The 23,792-nt window shown below is 39.4% G+C and overlaps 2 protein-coding genes across 2 annotated transcripts in view; one reads left to right on the forward strand and one right to left on the reverse strand.

Moving 5' to 3' along the window:
• LOC149023604 (uncharacterized) overlaps positions 1-23,792 on the reverse strand; it is a 52,432-nt gene that overhangs the window by 7,518 nt on the left and 21,122 nt on the right. The window lies entirely within an intron of this gene.
• On the forward strand, positions 3,886-13,100 carry LOC149023605 (uncharacterized). Its single transcript, XM_089143333.1, is given in 6 exon segments — positions 3,886-4,737; positions 5,064-5,154; positions 10,943-11,559; positions 11,641-12,321; positions 12,323-12,760; positions 12,762-13,100. Coding segments are annotated over 6 exon segments (3,018 nt in total).

Below are 23,792 nucleotides of genomic sequence, written 5' to 3' on the forward strand. Positions count from 1 at the left end.
GGATGCTGAGAAGGTAAGATTCTTGTGTACGACCGGGATTGCTTTCAATCTTCTTTGTTTAGGGTTCTTCATTAATTGGTATTGAATAGAGTGGATTGATTTCGTTACTTTTTGTTTGGCGTGTTAATTCTGCTGGATGAAGAACTGTACAGAGCAAAATGCATTCTAAGTGATGGAGATACATCTTCGTACCTTCCAAACAAATATAATGGTACTTTTATTCTTCTGTTAGTTCAATTGTTCCGCTGCGTGCGTCTTTCTATTTATGTCGGTTTTGGTTTTGCATTTAGAGTGATTATCGAATTATATGCAGGTAGTTTTCTGAGGATGTTTCTTGGTCCTATCAATGTTCGTGCTAATAGGAAAGACATCCAATTGAAAGTAAAAGAGGAGTATAACAGTTACAGGGGATGCTTTTAGTTCTTTCCATGACTTATTTGAAATAGTCGAATGGCTATTCTTGTCTTGCGGCACCCCAATTTTCTTTTTCAAACTTAAATTTGAAATATTTTTCTATTCTTTACAATAATGACTGTTGTTCTCAATGGGTATGTTGACATCATCAAGTTATGGTTTGGTATCCTACCGTGCCACTAGTTGAATTGAATAACCTAATTTTTTGGTGATAAAATCAGGCCTAAGTAGTCAGATGGCTGCAAAGTTTCCACAAATCTCTTGCAGTCTTGCTAAACTAAAGCAATATGAAGAAAGTCTTTATTACTGCATTTGTTGAGTTGCAGCATCATTGTCTAGCTGGGATGCTCAAACAGAGCACATAGAATAATTTTCTCTAGAAAGACGCTATCAGATTTGCTAGTTGGTTTGTGTTGTGATCAACAGGAAGGACGTAGGTTATATTGGTTAGCAGAACCTGTTGAAAAATTTAACACTCCCCCTCCCCCTCTCCCTGTTCCCGGGGGTGCTTGGGAAGAACTCTGTTGGAATATTAAACCAGCTAAAAAGTTAGGGAAAAGGCTAGTTATGCTACTGGTATACCATAGGCTTGGTGTGTCTCTCTTGTCCTCCCTATAAGGGGGTAAGGGGACATTCAGAGGGGGGGGGGCAAGAAAAATAAAATAGAAACATTGGTTAGCTCACGGCATACTGCTAGCATACCCATCTGTCCCATTCCAAAAACTTAATTATGTACATGACTTGGCAAAAGAAAACTTAGCAGAAGGCTGACCCTGTTCTTTTATCCAATACAAAAAACCTTACTTGTCAAAAATAAAAGGAAAGAATAATCTATATTCATTGGTGAAGTCAGCTTCAATGGTGACGTGAATAATGTTCTCCTTGTACAACAATCATGGTTGTAACAGTTACGTTATTTTGTTCGAGAACATATGAACTCCTATAAATATTAAAAGATCCAGATTGTGAACTCACCAATATCTCGGTAATATCTCAGTATCTGAGATACCAAAATTAGATGGAGGTCAAAACCTTGGATTCCCCAATTCAACCATAGGCCGTGGGAATGTGTAATTGGGTAAATTTTGATGGTCTAAGGGATCCAAGAGGGTTTGGGACTAATCCAAAGCCTTGTGGCTGAGAAGGAAATAGTCGCAGGGTTGTTCAAATGAGGAATTCTTGGGTGGATCGTTGAGAATCTTTTCAAATCTTTTTCTTTCTTTCTTTCCTTCTTCTCTTTCCTCTTCTTTCTTTTCTGGTCTGCCGCAAGAAACACAGAGGCTGACAGGTTGGGGGAGGGTGAAAAGGTTATTGCAGGGGCAGGGGAGGTGGGGGAATGATCCTAGGAGGATCGTAGGAGAGTGGGGAAGGGGATTATAGGCCTGTGTAGGGTAGGGTAGGGGTCCTAGGTGGTTTGCGATAGCCAGGTGTTGGGAATTCTGGGTTGCACAAGAGCAGAACAGGGAGGGGAGGACTGCGATGGGTTGGAATGGGGCTGGGCTTACCTGGGAGGGATCGGAGATGATATTTGTAAGTTGAAGAAGACTGAAGGTGCATTGCTGAATTTGTTGGTTGAAGGGGGGGGGGGGGGGGGGGGGGGGGGATGATTGCTGGAATCGCAGAACTGAATTTAGAAGCTTGAAGAATAGAAACTTAAGACAATTGCAGGGTCCCCCTCAAAGGAATGCTGCCAATACCTCCTTGGCTGCAATACTTTCAATAACTTTTATTCATCAAAAACTAATTTCTTCTGTGGTAGGCATGAGAATATATAGCCTTTACAAGGCTCCGAAATATAATGTAATTCAAAGACCTGACTGACTTAGACTTGGATCCTTACTAGACTAGACAACTCCAACTGAAATAATAAACTAATTGGGATTCTGTAATTAGGTTAGAGACCCAAGTGAAACAATCAACCAAATAAAAGAAGGACCAAGAGGAAAAAAATACCCGTAGTGGGGTGTGCGCCAGGCCTTTAGTGGCCCTCTTTTTTCTGTTCAAATCACAAGTATATGCAGTTTCACTGCCACATGAGGCACTTGCACCATAAATTAGAAGCCTCGTTTATTGAGGCATGTGCCTCAAGTAAACACAGGTAACAGACACTACAATGCATCCATCCTATGATTTCGGCAGATACAAATGAGGAATTAATGAAATCTCCAGAAACCACTGAGATAAAAAAAGCTTTATTTGCGATGAAGCCTTCAAAATCCCCAGGCCCTGATGGATTCCCCCCAGGGTTTTTCCAGAGGTTTTGGAACATCATTGAAGCTGATCTTTGCAAATTTGTTAGAGATGTGTTCAGCTCTAGAAAAGTGAGCCCTGCAATGAATGAGACTTATGTTTGTCTTGTTCCTAAGATAAAACATCCAGAAAAAGTTGAACACTTTCGTCCGATCAGTTTATGCGGAGTGGCCTTCAAAGTGATCACAAAAATTATGGCTGAGAGACTTAAGAAATTTCTAGAGCCACTGATCTCCCCATCACAGTCAGCTTTCGTCCCTTCCAGATCCATATCTGATAATGTATTATCCGCTCATGAAACTTTCCACTTTCTACGGAACAAAAAGAAAGGTAAACAACGGTTCATCGGCTTGAAGCTTGATATGCAAAAAGCGTATGATCGTTTGGAATGGAAATTTATAGAGATGGTGCTCTCTCGAATGGGATTTTCTGAGCAGTGGGTGAATTTGACCATGGAGTGTATCTCAACTACATCATACCGTTTCCTGATTAATGGGTGTGTGGAAGGGTATCTCAAGCCATTGAGGGGGGTGCGACAAGGAGATCCTATTTCCCCTTTCATTTTCATTCTTTGCACCCAAGCTCTATCTGCTATTATTCGAGAGTCTGAGCATACTGGTCAGATTGAGGGGATGAAAATCCGCAATAGAGGTATGGCCCTAACTCATCTACTATTTGTTGATGATTGCCTTCTGTTCTCCAAGTTGAATCTTGATGCAATATTCAATTTGAAAGACATTTGGAAAAATTACTGTGCGGCGAGTGGGAGGGTCGATGAATTTATCAAAATCATCTTTGATGTTTAGTGCCAATACCCATTCCCGTTTAAAGAGATGGTTTTCCCGTGTGCTCAAGATAAATTATAGTTCTCCCCCTTCAAAATATTTGGGCCTTCCTATAAGCATTGGGAGTGAAAAAGCACAGTCCTTTCAGTTTATTCAGGATAATCTATCCCACAAGATTCAAGGTTGGAAGGGTAAGCTTTTAAGTCAAGCTGGTAAGGAGGTGTTGTTAAAATCAGTAGCATTTGCTCTTCCAAACTATGTTGGATCACACTTTCTATTACCTTCTTCATTTCATAAGAAAGCTCGCCAAAAGGCTACAAATTTTCTTTGGGGAGAAAAGGAAGGAAAGAATAAACTTCATTGGGTAAGCTGGGAGAGACTTAGCAAATCCAAGGAGAAAGGGGGTTTGGGATTCAGAGACTCGAAATTACAGAACATGGCCTTTTTGATGAAACTGGCTTGGAAACTTTTTCAGACTCCGGATTCTTACTGGTCTAAGTTGATGAAAGGGATTTACTATCCAAACTCGGATTTTTTATCTGCACGGTTGGGGGGAAACCCTTCATGGGCGTGGAGAGGGATTATCCAAGCAAGGAATATGCTTTTAAAAGGACTTAGATGGAGAGTGGGAGATGGGGTCAATATAAAGGTGTGGGAAGATCCATGGATTCCAGTGGAAGGGAGGAGAGTTTCTTTGGAGATCAAGCGGCCATCAGGGTGTTCAATTGAACATGTCTCAGAACTGATTGATCAAGATCATAGATGTTGGAAGATCGATCTACTCAACTCACTCTTTTCTCCAGAGGAAAGTACAACAATTCAAGGAATTCAGCTGAGCATATTCCATCGAGATGACAAGTTGGTGTGGGGGGCAGCAAAGAATGGGCTTTTCTCGTGTAAATCCACATATCATCTATTAAAAAATCTTGAGGAGGAAAAGCTAGAAAACCAACCAAGCACATCTAGAAATCGAAGACAAGTTGAAGATGTTGTATGGAAAAATATTTGGAGCTGCCAGACACTTCCAAAGATTCGAAATTTCCTATGGAGAGCATGTGCACGGGGGGTAGCAACGGGTGAAGAGCTGGTTAGAAGGCAGATTCAAATTGATCCTTCATGTTCATACTGTGGGTGCAGTCTGGAAACTATGGATCACATTATTTTTGAGTGTCCGATTTCAAAGCAAGTATGGTTTGGTAGCTCACTTACATACATTCCACCTGAGGAAGCACCATTACTAACAGAATGGATCAAAAGTTGGTCTGCTGTAAAAGGGATCGGAAAGGAGGTAAGCAAATCGATACTCAACCTATGTTCCTTCATTGTTTGGCACCTTTGGATTGCAAGAAATAACAGGATTTTTGGGAGAAAACAAACTACCCCAAAAGAAATTATTGAGGCGAGCTCAAAAAGAACATTACGAATTTGAGGTAATCAAGACAACGAGGAGGTGAGGAAGTGCTAAATAATGCTCAACTTTGATGAAAATCAACGAAATGGGAACCTCCGCCTCAAGGTAAATTAAAGTTGAATTCGGACGTGTCTTGGTGTAAAGGAAGTGACAAAGGTGGTGTCGGTTATGCTCTGCGAAATCATAAAGGAGAAATTTTACAGGCAGTCTCTGAACCGGTACTATGCAACTCAGTGTTGGAAGGGGAAGCTATCGCCATGAGAGCTGGATTGATATTTGCACTTTCAGAAGATTGTAATCATCTTCTCGTAGAGTCAGATTGTAAAATACTGGTCCAATACATAAACAATGCTTCCAGCTCCCCTCCCCTATGCTTAGCTCCTCTGGTGGAGGATATTAGGGAGTTATGCTCATCTTTCCTCTCGTGCTCATTCTTGTTTTGTTCCAAGAGCGATAAACGCGATTGCGGATGCTCTTGCAAGGAGGGCCCTGTCGATCCGTGTACGACGGTTTGGCCTATTTCCGTTCCTTGGCTTCAGGAGTTATGCTCTCCAGTTGCCTAGGCTGTTTCGCGGGTTGCTTTTTCTTTCAGTTAATGGAAATTTCTTACCAAAAAAAAAAAAAAAAAAAAACAGGGAAACGCCCGGGCCGCGCGCGGGGGGGCCCGTGCCGGCTTGGGGGGGGTGGGGGGGGGGGGGGGGGGGGGAAGAAAAAAAAAAAAAAATTTGTGGGGGGGGGAGAGAGAAGAAAAGAGAGAAAAGAGGAGAGCGCCCCCAAGAAATTTTTTGGGTGGGAAGGGCAAAAAAAAAAAAAAAAAAAAAAAAAAAAAAAAAAAAAAATATCCATCAACAAGAAGAACTTTGCAATTCAAAGTGGATGAAAATTCAAGAAACAAAAAATCTTTTTGCTTTGAGGAATGGAAAACCAAATCAGAAATTAAATATTAGTGTCACTTGTGAAAAGAATAATTCTAGACTTTGGGTGGGTGGAAATTTTCTTTGGTACCTCTTTTGATTCTTTTGAATGAAGAAACAATATTTCCTGGTGAAGCAGTTTGCTGTTCTGAAATAAACATGACCAATATGTTGTTGAGCATCAGACTAGTCACCCAGTTGACCACGTAGTCCTGTAAATTTTGCTATTAAATTATCAAGAAATATTTTTTGACTGTCAATTGAACACAGAGACAATTTAACAGCACAATTAATCTGATAAGTTGTTCTGTCCATTATTAGTTGTTGGATGGTTACTGAAATTGTAAGTCTACTCTGAATAAAAATTGAAGCCTTTTGTGAGTTTCACTGATGCAACTTGTTGAAGAATGTCAAGGCTTAGTTTGGTGGGAATCAAAGGGAACAAAAATTTTCATGCTAAAGGAAGAAACTTGTATAATCATTACTCTATGAGTAATTCCAAATCATTCCCTTCTTTTTAATGAGTTTACTATAAATATGAAATTGAAGTAGCTTATTCAATCACATAGACTGGTGATTACAAAGTTTCTTTTCAGGTTTATAAATTTTCACTACCATTCCCTCTATTTCCCCAAGCAATTAAGTGAAACCCAAGGGAATTTTTTAAAATTTATCCTGATTTATTAGGAAGGGGACTGATAAAGATGATAGGGTTTGGTTACGAGGGAATATTGGTGGGGGTGATGCCAGCTCAAAGCTAGATATTTGCCAATGGTTGCACTTTCCTGTCTCAATCTATATTTCATCTTTAATGCAAACTCAACATTGAACTAGCAAAAAACCTGGGGAGCTTTATTCCAGCAGGATCAATAAAATAAGGGTAAATATCATTTACCTCCCCTCTTAGCTGGACAAATAGCACTTACACCCCCTCTTAGTTGGATAATATCACTTACCGCCCCTCTTACCTAGCAAATATATCAAACACCTCCCCTCTGTTAACTTTCTCGGTTAAATTTGACTCTTACCGTTAAATATTTTTATAAAACCCTAAACTACCCTTGGCTTAAAATATTTTTTTATTAAACCCTAAATTATTGTGATCACCTTAGCAGTTAAAATACTAAATTACCCTCAATTAAAATAATTGTTAAAAATCAAAACACCATAGTTTAAACCCAAATTATCTTTAATTATTAAAATCACAACATTTAAAAAAAAATAAAATTATCAAACAATTAAAAAAACCCAAACTAGTAGACGTGTTTAATTTTATCAACATACCTTTTTTTTTCTTAATTGCATTTTTTATTTACTTGATAGTAGTACGTATTATTTTAATTGTTTGATAAAAAAAATTTACAAAAAAGGTATGTTGGGTTTTTAATAATTAAAGATAGTTTAGACTTTAACTATGGTGTTTTGGTTTTTAATAGTTATTTTAATTGAGGGTAATTTAGTAATTTAACTCTTAGGGTGATTACGGTAATTTAGGGTTTAAAATAAAAAAATATTTGTAGTCAAGGATAGTTTAGGGTTTTAGAAAAATATTTAACGGTAAAATTAAATTTAACCGAAAAAAGTAATAGAGGGGAGGTAAGTGATATTATCCAACTAAGAAGGGGTGTAAGTGCTATTTGTGATATTTACCCATAAAATAAAGAAGCATAAAATTGAGACTTGACTCTTGTTATTGCTGTTATCTGTTTACATATGAAAAAAAAGGAAATTCTTCCCATTGATGCAGTGACAGTGCATGAAAAAGAAACTAATAGATGGCTTCCTAACAAATATTAGCCGCATCTCATTCAACCGGCTGTTGATAGTGAGCCCCACAGCAGTAATTCTCCTTTTGTATTTTTTTGTGTATTCTTTCTGGTCTTCTTCATGCTCCTGTCTACGTCAGCATTCTTCTTCTTGGAAATAACTTATGAAGAGTTTGGAAAATAAGTTGAACTAGACTTCCATGAATAAACGCATGGTGGGGACTAGAGTTAAGCGACTGTTAACTCTGTTTGCTGTGTCCTTCATGGCTCTGGAACAAAATAATGCAAATTTAACATCTAACCAGCGGAAACCACTGGAGATTGAATGCAGCGGCATGCCCAGTGCACTTGGCTCCTGCCACTGTGAGATCATAATATGCGTACCCTTACCCTTGCTTTTACAATGAGGCTGTTTCTGGACTTGAACCCATGGTCATTTGGTTGCAATTAAACAACCATCTTCAGGTCAACAAAATAAGAATAAAATTGATGAACTGATTTTTTATTTTTGAATGGCCAGAGAATTAGGAGTTCCTATAAGCTATGATAATGGATGACTACTTGATGGTTAGTGTATGCAACCATCTCCTGCAAAGCATAGAGACCTTGGTACATGATGTGAACCCAATTTTAGGATTAGGATTTCTAAATTGAATTCCCTAAAATTTGGGGTTTGACCAGAATCTACCAGTAAGTAAACTAGAAAATATTATGGGATGCTAGGGCTTACTGGAAAGTTGTGGGAAGCTCTTTGGAATAATATAGGGATGGGAATTGGAGGGAATGATGAGGAAACAAAATTGGGATCCTAAGGGTTGTTAGGGTTTTAACAAAATCCATTTGGGCTGGTTTGAGATTCCCAAAATTACCAAAGAGCTGAAAGAAAAGGTTTGGATAAAATATTAGGAGATTCTTGATTGGATTATAGGCAATCTTTTGAATCTTTTTTTTGTTTTTGTTTGGGGGGGGGGGGGGGGGACTTGGTGCAAGTCAATAGGGGTGGGAGAGAGGGCCAAAAGGGTTAAGAAGGGGAAGGGAGGTGTTGTAGGGAAGGGGAGACGTGGGGGAGGGGCAGGGTAGTATCATAGAGGGTAGGGGGAGGGGTTTAGGTGATTGTGGGGGCCTGGGTAGGGGATGTGAGTAGTGCAGCAGCAAGCGGAGGGGAAAAACTAGGGTTGCACAGGGTAGGGGAAGAAGGGAAGAAGAAGAAGAAGTAAAGCAGGGAGTGGGGAAGGGAATTACTCAATGCTTTGCAGAATTTCTGGAGGGATGCTTGCTAGAATTGTTGATTGGCTGCTGTAGTGTTGCCAGACTGCTTTGCTGGATTGCAGGAAGGAAAGAGAAATTCGAGAGGCCTCTCTCTTACCATGAAGTGGCCTGTGTCTCTTACCACTGAAGTGGCAATACCATTGAAGTGGCCTTTGTCTCTTACCCCTTAAGTGGTTTCATTCTCTAGGCACAAAGCCATTGCACCTCGTAGATTGCCATCATTAGCCTAGACTCGGTCTTTCCACTTTACTCTAGCCACAAGGGTTGTGCTCTTTAATGTTTTTTATTCCATTTCAGTCTTGCATTTATTAAACTTTGCATTTAATATTTTAAAATGCAAGGATAATAATAACTGCATAAATAAATTCAATGGATTAATTAATCTTAAGCAAATCCTGAAACACTTGTAGGTATGTGAATTAATCATGCGCATAATAATCAATGCATAATCCAAAAATTATTGAATAAAATATTATTATGCAAACCATATGCTTCAAAATGTAGATAATCTTGCAAGCAACTCATGATAGTAAAAAAATAAACAATTCCATTATACGTAACATGAATTGAGTTATAGCATTCATTGTCCTCCCCTACTGAAAATTCTCTCCTTTAACCAAATAATTTTCGGTTACTCCAGATTATGCCCTTTGCTCAGATATTACAACCCCTTAGGGTGCTAGCGGAGGCCCGCAAGTCAAGCACATTTTATTGACAAATCTATTGCTATGTGTGCATGGTGTCAGTCTCCTACAAATGTAATTGAGGAATGTCCAAAGTCCAAACTATTTTGGAGGCCAACATGAAAATGTCAGTTCGATGTTTCCAAACCCGTACAGTAAAATCCTGGGTGGAAGAATCATCCTAACTTTTCATGGTCGCAAGGGCAAATCCAAAATGGATTAAGCAATTATTCCACACAAAATCACTTTGGTGCCCCTAAAAAACAAAGTGCCCAATTTTCTCATAATCAAAATGTTCAGTTCCCTCAAGCCTCTAATTTTCAGAATGCGATTTAGCTAGATGCCAATCCACCTATTGGGCCTCGTATGCCTCACATTGCACAAAATCAATCACCACCTAGTTTCAATAGAGGAAATAATCCAAAGTTTTCTCGTCTTTCTACCTTAGAGAAGAATATGGAAGTACTTTCCAGCACCTTCATGACTTCTATGCATAATATGGAAAAACAAATTTCCACTCTTGCAAGTGCTTTGTCTGAGCGAGAAAATGGTAAAATGCCTAGCTAGTCTGAGTTAAATCCTAGGACTCAGATTCAACAAAGGCCACCAAACCAAGTTAACCAAGTTGAAACCACTTCTTCTTCTTTAGAGCCAATTACTTCTGTGTATGCATTGAGAACTGGAAAAGGGTATTTAACAGGTGAATCTCTTATTACTGACCATAGCAAAATTAGTGACCATCGTGATGCGGAGAATGTTCAAGTATCTCCTAATGAGGGTTTGTCTGAAGAACCCTTAGAAGTTGAGGATGAACCAATTGCTTTAGAGGTACCTAAGTTTGATGAATCATTATCTGAAACCCTGAGAAAATAACAAACTTCAAATGAGAGATCTTATGTACCTAAGGCCCCTTTTCCTAGCCGATTATCAAGTAATAAAAGGAATGAAAATGTTGACATAATTTTAGAAATTTTCAAAAATGTGAGTGTCAACATTCCACTTTTAGATGCTATTTCTCAAATCCGTTCTTATGCTAAGGTTCTTAAAGACTTGTGTACTCAAAAGAGAACCACGAATGTCCCAAAGAAGACATTTTCTAACAGAAAATGTGAGTTCAATCCTCTCAGAACAAGTCCCAATTAAGTATAGAGATCCAGGAAGTCCAACAATTCCATGTGTTATTGGTGATAAAAAAAAATAGAGCATGCTTTACTAGACTTGGGCGCTAGTGTTAATTTATTGATGTATACTGTTTATAAACAATTGGGTCTTGGGGAACTCAAACCAACCTCGGTTACTCTCCAGTTGGCTGATAGATCTGTTAAAATACCCAATGGAATAATTGAAGATGTGTTAATTCGAGTAGGAGAATTTGTTTTTCCTGTTGATTTCATTGTCTTAGACACACATCCAGTTACAAATCTTAAGGACTGAATTCTTGTGATATTAGGGAGACCGTTTTTAGCTACAAGCAATGCCCTTATTAATTGTCGAAATGGTCTTTTGAGGTTATCATTTGGGAATACATCCGTTGAGTTCAATGTCTTTAGGTTGGGAAAACAACCAAACTTTTCTGAGAATATTAGTATGTTGCAAAACATTTATGATGATATTGATTTCTCCATTGAAAAAGGTTTTGAGGATGATTTTTACACTTGTTTGGAAGAACTAAAGGATATAGGAAGTGATTTTTTTTCTGATATGATGAGCTTGCAACAATTTAATGAACCACTTGGTAAGTTGTCTAGAAATCTTCTTGTCCCATCTGTGGTTGAAGCCCCCCAACTCGAATTGAAACCTTTGCCTTTGACTCTTCGGTATGCTTTTCTAGGCTCCAATGAAACTCTTCCTGTAATCATTGCCTCTGATCTTACCAAAGACCAAGAGGATGAGTTTCTTAGTTTGCTTAAAGATAATCAAGAAGCCATAGGTTGGAAAATGGCCAACATTAAAGGAATTAGTCCCTCCATAGTTCAACATCATATAAATTTGATTGATGGATCCAAATCCTCTAGGGAGCCCCAAAGAAGGGCTAATCCTGTGATGAAAGAAGCCATTCACAAAGAAGTGTTGAAATGCATGGATAATGGGATTATCTATCCCATATCAGATAGCCAGTGGGTAAGCCCAGTCCAAGTTGTTCCTAAGAAGTCTGGAGTCACAATAGTTACATCTACTACCAATGAGCTCATCCCAACTCGTATTCAAACTGGTTGGCGTGTTTGTATTGATTACCGGAAGCTTAATGCAGCCACTCATAAGGATCATTTTCCTTTGCCTTTCATTGGTCAAATGTTAGAACGTTTAACCGCCCATGCTTATTATTGTCTCCTTGATGGTTATTCTGGCTATAATCAAATCCCTATAGCAAACGAAGACCAAAACAAAACTACATTCACATGCCCATATGGAACATATGCCTATCGACGCATGCCCTTTGGGTTATGCAATGCTCCTGCCATGTTCCAAAGGTGCATGATGAGCATATTCTCAGATATGGTAGAGGATTATTTGGAAGTATTTATGGATGATTTCTCTGTTCATGGGTCTACCGTTTTTGATTGGCTTCACCATCTCCGCTTGGTTCTTGAAAGTAGTAGAGCCAAAAATTTAGTTCTTAATTGGGAGAAATGTCACTTCATGGTGAAGAGTGGAATAGTCTTAGGTCATATTGTTTCTAAGGAAGGAATTATGGTTGATAAGGCTAAGGTTGAGCTTATCTCTAATTTACCATCACCTAAGAGTGTTAAGGATGTTAGATCATTTTTAGGTCATGCTGGTTTTTACCGCCGCTTTATAAAGGACTTTAGCAAGATAGCCAGACCAGTAAACTTCATTACTTGCTAAAGATGTCCCCTTTCATTTTACCTCTGAGTGCTTACTATGTTTTGAACTATTTAAGGAGAAGCTCTCCACCGCTCCTATAATACAAGCACCAAATTGGTTAGAACCCTTTGAGTTAATGTGTGATGCTTCTGACTATGCTTTAGGGGCAATTCTAAGTCAAAGGCTAAATAAGATGCCCACTGTGATTTCTTATGCAAGTCAAACCCTCAATGATGCACAACTTAACTATACAACAACTGAAAAAGAATTTTTGGCTGTTGTGTTTGCATTAGAGAAGTTCTACTCATATTTGATAGGTAGTCATGTAATTGTTTACACTTATCATTCATCAATCAAATATTTTCTACAGAATAAGGATGCAAAATTCCAACTCATTCGTTGGGTCTTGCTACTACAAAAGTTTGACTTAGAAATTAGGGACAAAAAAGGGAACTGAAAATTTAGTTGCAGACCATCTATCCCGCCTTTCTAATTCTAGAAAGGAAGAGAGTCCAATCCTAGAAACATTTTCAGATGAGCAATTGTTATCAATAAACACGGTACCTTGGTATGCAAATATTGTCCATTATCTTGTGACCAATGAAACCCCATCCCATTGGTCCACCCAAGATAAATATCGGTTCCATTCACAAGTGAAATATTTTTTCTGGGATGATCCATACTTGTTTAAAATAGGTTCAGATCAAATCATTAGGTGTTGCGTACCTGAGCATGAACAAATGTATGTTCTTTCATTTTGCCATGATCATGCCTATGGGTAGGGGTGTAAAAGGACCGGATTCAGATCGGATAGTGGTATATCCATATCCGCATCCTATTATATTCGGACTAATTCAGATAATATCCTATCGGTTCTCGGACGGATTCTATCGGATTCGAATGATAATCGGATAATTATTTTCTTAAGTAGATTATTCTAAAGGGGCATGAATATAGATTGAATACAAGTTTTCGACTACCTGATTACATCATTACCTTTTTATTTGTGAGATCTAGGTTTGAAATTTAAGAATTTAGCAACTTTGGTATCTATTTTAGTAGAAAATCTCAAAAAAAAGTCACATATCATAGGTAAAATTTATAAAAATAAGAATAATAAATATAAATAAGTAACTTAATCAGATAATTTTATCGGACGGATAATAATCGGTAAGAAAGGGGTATACCATATCCGCATCCTATTAATAATTGGACGGATTCGGATACCCCTAAACGGATGCGGATGCGAATTCGGATGCGAATTCGGTTATCCATTTACACCCCTACCTGTGGGGGTCATTTTGGGCCTAGGAAAACTACAAAAAAAGTGCTTCAATGTGGGTTCTATTGGCCTACAATATTTAAGGATTCATTTTCCTTTTGTAGAGCTTGTCAATCCCTTGGTTGAGTGACCAAAAGGAACATGATGCCCCTGAATCCAATTTTAATTGTTGAAAATTTTTATGTCTAGGGTATTGATTTTATGGGACCATTCCCTAATTATCACGGAAATCTATATATTCTGTTGGCTGTCGATTACGTGAGCAAATGGATAGAGGCCATAGCTTGTAAATCAAATGATCACAAAGTGGTAGTCAAGTTTGTAAGGGAAAATATCTTCTCTCGTTTTGGCACTCCTCAAGGCTTTGTCAAACTCGAGTCTCTATTCTATTCCGTCAAGTAGCGTTCGGTTTGTAACCTCTACTTGCCTGTTGCTCTGTGGATATGCTACTGATGACATTAGATGTTCAATCAGGTAAGTGTTGCAGAAATGCTCAAATTGTGGGTTGTCGAATTGTGTACTATGGTCAGTTACGAGGATTTTCGTCATCCCGAACCGATAGATGATGGATTCCAACATGAACTTCTCTACCTTCCTTTCAGTGATGGTCGCCAGAGCATTAGCTTCTACCCATTTCGTGAAGTAATCGATTGCTACGATGAGATACTCCTGTCCACCCACGGCCTTGGTGAATTTTCCCATAATATCAATTCCCCACATTGCAAAGGGGATGGGGTCGAGAATTGAAGTTAGGGCTTCAGCTGGCCTTTTGAATACTGTGGCATGGATCTGGCGATTGCTACAGTGATGAACGCATTCCATTGTAGCCTCTTGAAGCTTTGGCCAATACAAACCAAGCCTTATGTGCTCTACAAATCCCTTCATGAACCTCCGCCAAAGCCGTTCTCGATCCTTCGGGACCCAAACATCTTAAGAGGGGTCCCGCATATATAAGACCTTCGGTATAGCCTTCCATTCTGAATTATAAGCCTTATTGCCCGTACCTTGATTACTCTTGCTTCCTTCAGATCCTCTGGTAGCTTATCATCTCTGAGATACTCCACGATCGGGTCCATCCAGCAGCGTTCGGTTTCAATATAGGATATCTCCTTTTCTTGACTGCTTGGGAATGCTAATTCCTCAATAGATTGAAGGTCGAGCATCTTTTCTTTGGCGTTAGCCAATCTTGAAAGTTCATCTGCCATTGCATTTTCTTTTCTTGGAAGCTGACATACTTTCAAATTCTTGAATTCCTTCTGCAAAGCTTACACAATTTCTTGATATTTTTGCAATCGGGGATTCCTTAATATTTTTTCTTTTAGATTTTCGAACGCCTTTTGGCATTCTTCTGACCATTTAGCCTCCCTACTGCCCCTCAAATCCTTGAGTGCTTTGAAAAAGGGGAGGCATTTCTCTCCCGACTACGAGATGAATCGGTTCAACACAGCTACTCTTCCCGTTAGGCATTGCACATCCCTAACGGTCCTGGGAGATTCCACGTTAATCAAAGCCTGTATTTTGGCCGGGTTAGCCTCGATACCTCTTTGAGACACCATGAAACCTAAGAATTTCTCTGATTATACACCAAAGGCACATTTTTTGGGTTCAACTTCATCTGGTATTTTCGAAGTATCGAAAATACTTCTGCCAAATCTTCAATATGCTTTGATCTTGATGTGCTTTTTACCAACATATCATTGACATATGCTTTGATGTTTCTCCCGATCAGATCCTTGAATATTTTGTTTACCGCCCTCTGATAAGTAGCCCTGTGTTCTTCAGGCCGAACGGCATAACTTTGTAATAGAAGCTTTCACGATCGGTCATGAAAGCAGTAAACTTTTCATCCTCTTGATTCATGAGGATCTGGTTGTACCCCGAATATGCATCCATGAAACTTAACGTTTCATATCCGGCAGTGGCATCTATTAAAATATCTATTCGGGGCAGCGGATTACAGTCTTTAGGGCAAGCCTTGTTGAGATTTGTGTAATTTGTACATATTCTCCATTTTCCATTCGCCTTCTTGACCATCACCACATTGGCCAACCAAGTTGGGCATTCGATGGGTTTAATGAACCCTGAATTCTTCAACTTTTCGACTTCACCCCTGATGGCCTCGTGCTTTTCTATCAAGAAGTTTCTCCTCTTCTGGATAACCGGTTTTACCTTTGGATCTATCCAAAGCTTGTGTTCTACCACCTATTGATCTATTCCCGGCATATCCTCCGCAGACCATGCGAACACATCATGGTTTTCCTGAAGGAATAACTTCAGTTCTGTTTTGAATTCCTCTAGCTGCTCCGATCCATTATGAGTAGTTCTCTTTTCATTGTCGGGATCCAGCTGGATTCGCTCCAACTTTTCTACTAGCTCGGGTCTTTGCATTTCTTCCTCATCCCGATCGTCACGTATATCTATTAGCAATGCCGTGGCCTTTTTCGAGTCTTCCTTATCTTTCAGATATGCCACGTAGCACTATCTAGAAATTCTTTGGTCAGAGGAAACCTGACCGATTCCCATATTAGTAGGGAATTTGATCTTCAGGTGCTTTGTTGAAACTATAGCACCTAACTTTGATAAGGATGGCATGCAAAGAATGACGTTGTAAGTCGGAAGTTCCCGAACCACCAGGAAGTTTACCCGAATAGTGGTCTCTTTAGGGAAGCTGTCAACCGACAGATCCAACTGTACTGACCCTTCAGCTATAGCCGACGACCCGGCAAAGCCATAAAGAGGTGTAGATGAAGGCCCCATTAGATCCTCATTGATTCTAAACTTTTGATAAGCTTCATAAGACAAAAGGTCTGCAGCATACCCTATGTCAACTAGTACTCTGTGCACCTCCCGGCGCTCAATCTCTACCTTGATGACTATGGCGTCATCATGAGGCATACAGACACCTCTCTCGTCCTCTTCACCGAAGGTGATCGAACCCTCACCATTCGGTCTTTTTTGCTTATGCATTTCTCCATTTCCAATAAATTTAGATTTGGCCTTCAGCTTTCGGAGAGACTCAGGCTCGGGTCCTCCGAATATCGTCAATATGGGTGATCGGGTAGCATCGATCACTTCCTTGCCTTTCTTAGATTTAGGCGGTTTGGTCCGCCGCTCTCGACTTACCGAACACTCCCTTTTATCACCAGTTTCTCGCGACTTTGTCTGTCTCCCCTTAACGAAACTGGAAAGGTGACCTTGAGATATCAATCTCTCAATATCGGCCTTCAGATGCCTACAATCATTGGTATAGTGACCATAATCCTTATGAAAACGGCAATATCTTTCCATATTTCGCTCCTCAGGCTTTGCTGGGACCTTCGGTGGCCATTTTAGGATGTTTTGTCCCTTGATGATATTCAAGATGTCCGATCGAGGAGTATTCAAGGGTGTATACTCGCTTTGATCAGGAGACCTCTGTCGCCACGCCGTACATGGCCTTCCAACTCAATCCCGAGCATGCTGTTTGGGCTTTTGCTTTTTCTAGGGAATCCTTTGCTCTTTTGTAGAGGCCTTAGTGTCTCGTTGACGTGCGTCCAGAATCTTTGTTACCTCTGCTTGCTTCTGACATCTTTGCACAACTTCAGCATAGGTGGTAGGCATGTCTTGAAGTAATAACTCCAAGAGTCTGCGATTGGTGAGTCCAGTGAACAAAGCAGTTTTAGCTACCTGTTCATCTAGATTCTCGATTTCCATCGTGACCTTGTTGAATCTTTTCAAGTACTCGGAAATCGATTCACTTTTCCCTTGCCTAATAGTGAACAAGGTTTCTTCGGTCTTCTTGATCTGAATTCCGCTTTGGAATCGACTGATGAATTTTCGTGCCAACTCCTCAAAGTCTACGATCCTTCCCTAGGGAAGATTTGAGAACCACTTTTGTGCTGCTTAGGTCAAAGATGAACCGAACACCCTGCAAAGGATTTCATTTGAATTACCAGCCACAACCATAGTCTGCTGGTAGTAACTGATGTGAGCGATAGGATCTCTTGAACCGTCAAATGAAGAAAAAGTTGGTAACCGAAAATTATAAGGAAACTGATATCCGGCTATTGCTTCAGCGAACGGGGTTTTTCTGATGACCAAATATATATCATCAGTTATTCTTCCTCTGGACAGTTGCCCGAGCCTCTGATTAATATTGGCCTGTTCTTGGCCAATATGCACCAACGTCCACCGGTGATGTGGGCATTATCTCGAACTGTACGCCTGGAAGTTGGTGAGTGAGTTCGCACTCCTGCACCCAACCTTGTCGTTGAACGAGTTGTGCTTCCTTGCGGTCGTTCAATTCGCTCATCTCTTCTGGGGAGTTCCCCAGTTCTTCTTGATTCTCCGTCTTGTCTCCGAGCATCTTTACGGAAATTCTGGCCAACATTCTGGCCTTCCGGAAGCCTTCTTTCCCTTCGTGGGGAACGCCCTCGTGGAAACGAGGTAAATACATCCTCCTCTTCTCTTACATGCCTTCTCGCTGATTAGGAACTTGTGGTGCCACCACTTGCCTGACCAACATACGAAGTGTCTGGTTCATCTCCAGAAATTGGAGCTGCATTTGATTCAACTGCTGTTGGAGTGGATTAGGAGGATGCAATTGATCATTACCCCCCTGTCCACCATCTTCTTGTATGTCACGGGCTCGACTTCCTTCAGGGATATCCTCCGGATTGTTCCCTCCAGGAAGTTGAACGTCAGCATCTCGCTGAGCCACCGCAGCTGCTGTTGTTGACCTAGTAACCATGACTTTCTGAAGCATTTCCCACAGATGGCGCCAAAAGATGCGTCCAAAATCCGCTCAGCCCTTAGATGATTGATGAATGACCTACAAAACAATTGTCAGATGTGGCCCGACCGTGGGGGTTGGGAGTCCACCTCCGATGGCTAAATCAGTTGATGAACTTATCATAAAAGGCTCTGCTTGGGTACAGAGTAGAAGTATGAATACGAATACTGGGAATACGATTCAGATACCTTTCTTGTACATAGGTCATGTCTTATATAGTGTTTACCTTTTAATCTCCTTCGTTGGATTTATTTGAGCTTCTTCGGGTGACCGTCCGATCTTAACGATTAGATCCGTTCATTGGTGGGATAATGGATAACTTCTTTTGTTAGCACGATCATAGCACGGCAGTTATTCGAGTAAGCACGATCGTTTGCTCCCATAATTGCCATTAACTGTCTCCTTGACGATTCGTCCATTCCGAAAATTAAGGATTCAGGCGTGCTTGTTGACTGAGTCAGGTTTCTTCCTTAGCAAGCTATCTTTAAACCCGGCCCGCTCAGATGCGAGTCGGTCCGTTTCTTCCCGACCGGGGTCGAGGGTCAAACCAATAGCGAATCCGGTTCGACAATGGTTTTTCCTGTATCAAATATATTTCTTTGTATTTTATTGGGTAATAAATATATTTATTTAATTAAGAGTCCTAGTGTTTAAACTACTCCAAGGATATATAAGGAGATAATGATAAACTTCAATAATTTGATTAATATTAACTGAAATTAATATTAAATGATACTAATATTAATTCTCGTTTGCTCTTTATTCTTAGCACAATCCTCATAAAGGGTAGGCAAGTCATTTCACGTAGTGAAGGAATATTTTGGACCGACTATTTAAACCTTAGTAAGAAACCTAATCATTTCTTCTGCGCTTGTTTGAGAGATAGAGAAATGGAACTGAGAGATGCAGAAAGGGTTCAGACTAGGGGTGCAAGTTTGGCCCTGGCGGCCCTGACCAAACTTGCACCCCTAGGGCCAATCAGGGCCAACCCATCCCGACCCGGCCCAATTAGGGCCAATTAGGGTGGGAATGGGCTTGGCTTGGCCTGTAGGGCTTAGGGCTAGGGACAATAATCCTTGGCCCTAAACTAGGGTCAGGGCGAGAATGGGCTCATATTAGAACATATAGGGCTGGGCTTGAGATTGTAAAAGCCCGACCCAGTTGCAACCCTAGTTCAGACCTCACTTCGCTGGGACTTGCTTTACCGATTGTTACTCTTTCTCGCGGTTTGAAAAAGCGAAATACCAGTTTGAAGAACATCAGCAACCACAGCCCATCGGTGTTATCGGTCATCACGAGCATTTGAGAAAGGCGAACTTCGAGTAAGTTTTGGCGAACTCTGTGAGTAAGTTTTTTTTCTCAATTTGTTACATTTGGTAAGGGTTTAGGGTTCCCATAGGGTTAGGGTTTAGGAAATGGGCGAGTCTCTGTTTCATAAATTGTTACATTTTTTTTAGCGAATTAGGGTTTAGGAAATGGGCGCGGGTTCGCCTTAGGGTTTGAGTTGTACCCCTATATTTCGGGTTCGGATTCGGGTTCGGACATTTGAGTGGTTCGGGTCGGTTTCGAGTTCGTCTCGGCAGAACCGTTGACGGTAGGGTTAGCTATTAGGATTAAGAGTTTTGGGTTTTGTTTTAAATACACTCGCGGTTGGTTAAACTTGCAATTCGTTTTCGTCTTTGTCTTCCTCATCGCTTTTCTAATTCCTATAGAGACCATCTCCCTCCCTGGCAAGTGGCGACAAATGCAAATTTGGTTCCTGTCGCTTATGCGACCTATGTAAGAATTATGTTTGTTGTTTCTCCGGCTTTATCTATCAGTATCCACTCTGTCTTCAGAACTTTATTAACTTTTACCCATTATCTGGGTTGTTAGCCATTTAGAACTCCAGCATTCTAATGTTCATCGGCATTGCTTCGTTATCTTCTGGAGGTATTATTATTTGAATCTCAATTTCCAGTAAAACCACGTATCTTCTGTTTGCCCCTAATCTTCTGCATGGGCTCTTCTTTACTGCTGTACATGAATATCACTTTACCCACTGCAACCATATCTTCTTGGGCTCATTCTTTTTCTTTTTCCTCTTCCTCTGCTTTTGGTTGGCCTTCCATGTAGACATTTTCTTCCCCATTGTCCTTCTTGACCATTACAGCTTTTCTGCTTCTGCTTTCTGAATCTCTAAAACAATTAGATTCTCCATTCTATCCCAGTCAGGGAAGTAGCTGCAGTTAGATAAGGCGCACCCCAACGTATGGTTTTGACATGGTTTGTTCGTCTGAAATGTTATTGTTTTGGGTTTAATCAAATTCAATCAAAGCGGCCTAGCCTATCTTGAGCTTTCTTGTCTGACCAATCTATTTTCCAAGAAGATACGATACCTGATTTGTATGTCATCATCTCAAAAGTCAAAACGCAAAGAATAAGCAGGTTGTGTGACCCAATGAATCTTACTTTGGATTAATAATATGAAGACTGGCAAAATCTCTTAACTTGAGATGAAGATCCAGAGCGCCTAGGTTGTTATTCAACAAGTAATACGTAGACTTGAGTGGGAATGCACGATTTCTTGCCATCCCCACAATAGCCGGTTTAGGGAGGAGTTGAACCGCAACTTAATTCATAGACTTAATGGCTTTATGGCCTCCGATAGGATCACCATGTTAAGGAGATCTTCATTCCTAACGTTTTTTTTTATGAAACTTAAGAAGAGTTCAGGCTTTCAGTAAAAGGACCCACATGTAAATTTTTTTTAAATAATATTTTATTTTGATTTTTTAACTAATGTAAGCAATCTTTTTCCTTTTGGTAACAGCCATGCAAGCATTCTACCTAGTGATATTTAGTGAATCTATAATACTGCCAAACTATTGTTCTGTTAGCATATAAGATATTATTATTATTATTATTATTATTATTATTATTATTATTATTATTATTATTATTATTATTATTATTATTATGTTTCTTTTTGGGTTTGGGATGAAAGTGTTCTAGCTACTTCAATTACCTTGGGGTGGTGATTCTTTGGCCATTGCACCTAGTGTACGTATTGAAATTTTGAAGGGATGATTTTTGTCAACTTGTCTAGAATATCAAACTAGGACATTAGTGTTGAGTATTGTAACTGAGTCTCAACTCAATTGGTGAAGAGTATCAAGTGCCCCTATGTGATGTGAGTGGGTCCCAAGAGTACGTATGAGAAGTGAAATTCGAAATCTCTCATTTTCAATCATCAAAACTAGGTTGTCTTTATTCAAGTGTTGTTGATCAGGGATTGGTGAATAAGAGCCCGATGCAAACCAGATAGGTGAAGATGGATAAAATTTCGAATCATCTGATGAAAAATGTTTAATGTTGTTATCTTTTAAGCGAAAGACAATAATGTTTCTTGCTAATTCATATACCTTCCGTCCTTGCCAAGTGGAAGTTTCATTATATGTGAAAAATATACATTTTTCTCCAAATTGAAGATAGGCACATGTTGATGCAGATGACAAAGTACTTTTGCCAACATAACATGTAAACAACCCAAGTCCTCCACTTGAATCCATCTCAAGTTTCTCGAGTCCAACTTGAATATCTAAAATGTAAGACTTCCATAATATCATAAATCACCAACTTGACTACTTTTCACAAGCATCAACAAGTCCCCAAGACATTTTAGTATCGTAAAAATGCCTTCAGCTTCTTTCATCAATATCAAGTTTGAGATATCTTGTGATATTAAGTGAAAGGATCAATAATACTGCCAAATTATTGTTTCTTCAGTCATATATACTACCTGTTAGCATATAAGACCTTTTGGTACTTCTATGCCACGTTCTATGTTCTAGCTCACTTCAATTACCTTGGGATGATGCTTTTGGCCATTACATTTAGTCTTCTTGCTGCTGCAATATTGTCGTTTGCTTTTCTTCACAATGTTGAATCATGGATCTATAAAAAACTTGGATGTTGTAGGTGTTGTTCTGATCTTGTGTTTTGGCTTATTGTATAGAAAAACTGAACTTCCAAAAGAGTTAAAAGGTAGTAAAGCCTTAACCCAATATTGCATATAGACTAGATCATTAAGTAAGTTTTTCCTTTTAGGGTTGGCCTGGTCTGGTCCAATGTAATTCCAAATTTTGGTTTGAGGTAATTCATGACCGGCTCATGTACAGATCCCATTTATAACCCTATCTTGAAGGGATCTTTTGTTGTCATTTTGTGTAGAATATTTGTCTAATACATTGGTGTTGTGTATTCTACTTACTTAGTGAAGAGTGGTGTTAAATGCCCGTATGTGAGTGGTCTCAAAGGTATGAAGAGTGAGATTTGAAATATCACCTTTCCTTAGGTGAAGATCCCTTACCAATTCAAATGGAGATATGATGATATATGGTCGATCTCCTTTGAACTCTAATCCTTTTTAGGAGAGATTTACTTTTGTATACTGTTATGAATATGCACAACATGAAGAGAGCAAGTTGTTATAACTATAAAAGATAGTGGTCAGACCCTCGTGATAAGGTTAACCTTTTCATTTCAGAAGTAGAAGCATAAAAAATTCATTCCTAAACCTTTGTTCAACTTTGTTCAATACGTATATGGAAGAGTTTTTTTTTTTTTTTTTTTGGTCACATGATTCTATACAAGTCACTTGATTAGAGTCAATATTCAAGTCACAACATGTGATATGAAATTTAAATCAAGACTAATCCTTATAATCACATGTATTTTGAATTTCGAATTTATCCTTACAGGCTAGAAAAGTACATGAACAATTATTTATTACTAGAGAAAAAGTTATCAAAGTCAAAATGAAAGTGCAAAAAACTTATAGAATAGAAAAAATCACAAGAAGAAATAAAATGAATACTCCATACATTAGCTAGTCTTCATAGCCAGCCTAAACCCCTCCTCGTCCACTCCATCTAACAAAAGGTCGGTGTGAACCAGATAGGCGGAGATGGATAAAAGTTCGAATAATATGATGAAAAATGTTCAATGCTGTAATCTTTTAAGTGAAAGACACCAGCCGTCCTTTCTAATTGAGATACCATTGGTCCTTCCCAGCCACATGCTTCATCATATGTAAAATATATACTATTTTCTCTAAAATGAGGATAATCACGTGTTGATGTAGATGATGAAGTACTTTTACCAACAAATAACATGTGATCGCCCAAGTCCTCCACCTGAATCCATCTAAGATTTTTCAAGTCTAACTTGAATATTTGGAATGTAAGACTTCCATAATATCGGAAATCACCATATTCACAACTTCTCACAACCATCAACAAGTCCCCGAGACATTCCACTAAATATATTGCCTTCCGCTTCTTTCCATCAATATCAGGGTTGAGATCCACATGAGTTGGAGGAGGAATGTTGCAACTTGTTATTTTCGGACGAGGAGCCAACTCGACAAGTTTAAGATCA

This window comes from Hakea prostrata, chromosome 2 (genome assembly GCF_041222555.1).
Source record: "Hakea prostrata isolate BN-2017 chromosome 2, UWA_Hpros_2, whole genome shotgun sequence".
NCBI lineage: Eukaryota > Viridiplantae > Streptophyta > Magnoliopsida > Proteales > Proteaceae > Hakea > Hakea prostrata.